Source organism: Emiliania huxleyi (assembly GCF_000372725.1).
Source record: "Emiliania huxleyi CCMP1516 unplaced genomic scaffold EMIHUscaffold_3681, whole genome shotgun sequence".
Classification (NCBI taxonomy): domain Eukaryota; phylum Haptophyta; order Isochrysidales; family Noelaerhabdaceae; genus Emiliania; species Emiliania huxleyi.
Window position 1 is genome coordinate 1 of NW_005199209.1, and position 1,899 is coordinate 1,899.

The following is a 1,899-nucleotide window of genomic DNA, read 5'->3' on the forward strand; positions in this document are numbered from 1 at the left end:
ACCTCGAGGCGGAGGGAGGGAGGCGTAAAGACGGCTATAGGCGTGGCGTCGACAACGTGGGAGCCCGGCGAGGAGTTAGAAGGTGAAGCGGGAGTGTGACCAGGAAGTGTCTAGGAAGTGACCTCGAGGTGGAGCAGCCCGAGGAAGCCGCAGCGCAGGCCCTGCCCGAGCGTGGGCGAGCTCTCCGGCTCGACGGTGACAGAGCCGTCCTTGAGGAGGAATCGCGACATGGCGTGCTGCAGCGCGTCGAAGCCCTCGCCCTCGAGGGGGTACATCCCGGCGAAGACCATCGGCTGCGGCTTCTGGAAGCCCGGCAGCGCGGGCTGCGGCGCGGCGGGGTCGGAGAAGGTGTCTCCCACGCTCGCCTCCTGGATGTGCTTCATACCGAGAGCGACGCACGCAACCTGCCCCGCCGCGAGGGCAGGCAGGGAGGCCAGCACACCGGGCAGCGCCTGGTCGACCAGCTGCGGCAGCCGCGTCAGCGCCTCGTACAGGGCGAGTATCGGGCGCATCGGCACGCGGTTCACGAGGGCCTCGGGCTCGTCCCCCAGCGCCGCGCGCACGCAGGCCGAAGAGACGGCGTCGCATGTGGTGGTGCTGATCCACGGCGGCCGCTCTCCTCCCGCCTTTGCGACTAGGCTATCGAGGAGCGCGGTGTCGACGAACGACGGGCAGACGACACAACTCGAGACGCCGCGGCTGGCGTACTCGCTGCGCAGCGCGCGCGAGAAGCCGACGAGCCCGTGCTTGCTCGCAGTGTAGGCGGCAGAGTTTGGCGAGCCCAGCTTGCCCGCCAGGCTCGCTACGTGGATGACGGAGCCCCCTCCGGCGGAGAGCATGAGCGGGAGGAGGGCGCGCGTGAGCAGCATCGGCGCGAGCAGGTTGACGGCGACCTGCTCTTCGACGCTCGCCTCGGTTGCGTGCTCGAACGGTCCCCACGACTCGATGCCGGCGTTGTTCACCAGCAGCAGCCGCTGGCCTATCGACTCGACCGAACGCACGATGCGAGCGCGACCGCCAGGATCGGTTACGTCGGCCGCGATCGGATGGAAGCAGACGTTTGGATGCTCTGCAGCGAGCCCCCTGCACACGCTCTGCAGCCCCGCCTCGGACCTCGCCACCAAGCACACCGTCGCCGCGCCCTCAGTCGCAAACGCCCTCGCGATGCCGACGCCGAGACCGCGGCTCGCTCCAGTGACGACGACGCAGCCGCCTCGGATGGAAGTCGAGACGAGCAGCGGGAGGACCGCAAGCATGTCCACAGGGAGTGTGCCGCTCGGACTGTCGACTCTCGATAGCAGCGACGAGTCTGTGGACGCAGGTGATGCCGACTCGCAGTCCCGACAATGGATTTTATTTGGTCGTGTGGGTGTGAATGCCGGGATTAGTCAATGGTACCGCGTCGGCGACGCGGGCGCCTTGCGGGCAGAGCCCTGAGCCACCCTTTGTCTTGCGCGTCATAAGTAATGCTGGTCATCAGTAACATGGGACGGCCGTACTTTGCGCGTGCGCGCGGCCTGGCATGCGCGCGATGACCTCGCCCGAGCAACCAGCCGACAGTGGGCCTGCCCAGCCTTCTTCTGAGCCATCCCCAGAGACTCCCTCCGCTGCCGTCGGCCCCGCAGTCCCGGCCGACATGCCCGCCGCATGGCGTGCGCACACGCCACAAACGCCAGTTCAACAAGCCGCAGGTTTGGCAGCTCTGGGCGGGAGTCAGCCGGGCTCGCTGCCAGCTCCCACCACGAACTTGCCACCACCGTCAGCCCCTGCCGCTCTCTCCGCCAGCACCATCGCTCCCGGCGCCTCCAACCCATCCTTCAACCAATGCAGCGACAACCACACGAGCTCCATCCTGCATCCTGCTGCTGATGCACCAACCACCACCGCCCTGCTGATCAA

At 67.7% G+C, this 1,899-nt stretch overlaps 1 protein-coding gene across 1 annotated transcript; it reads right to left on the minus strand.

Moving 5' to 3' along the window:
* Positions 1–524: 524 nt before the first annotated feature.
* On the minus strand, positions 525–1,223 carry EMIHUDRAFT_50141 (hypothetical protein; the record flags this gene model as incomplete). The annotated part of the gene is made up of 1 exon (XM_005772030.1): positions 525–1,223. A coding segment is annotated over one exon (699 nt), but the record flags the coding sequence as incomplete, so codon positions are not given.
* Between the last annotated feature and the right edge of the window lie 676 nt (positions 1,224–1,899).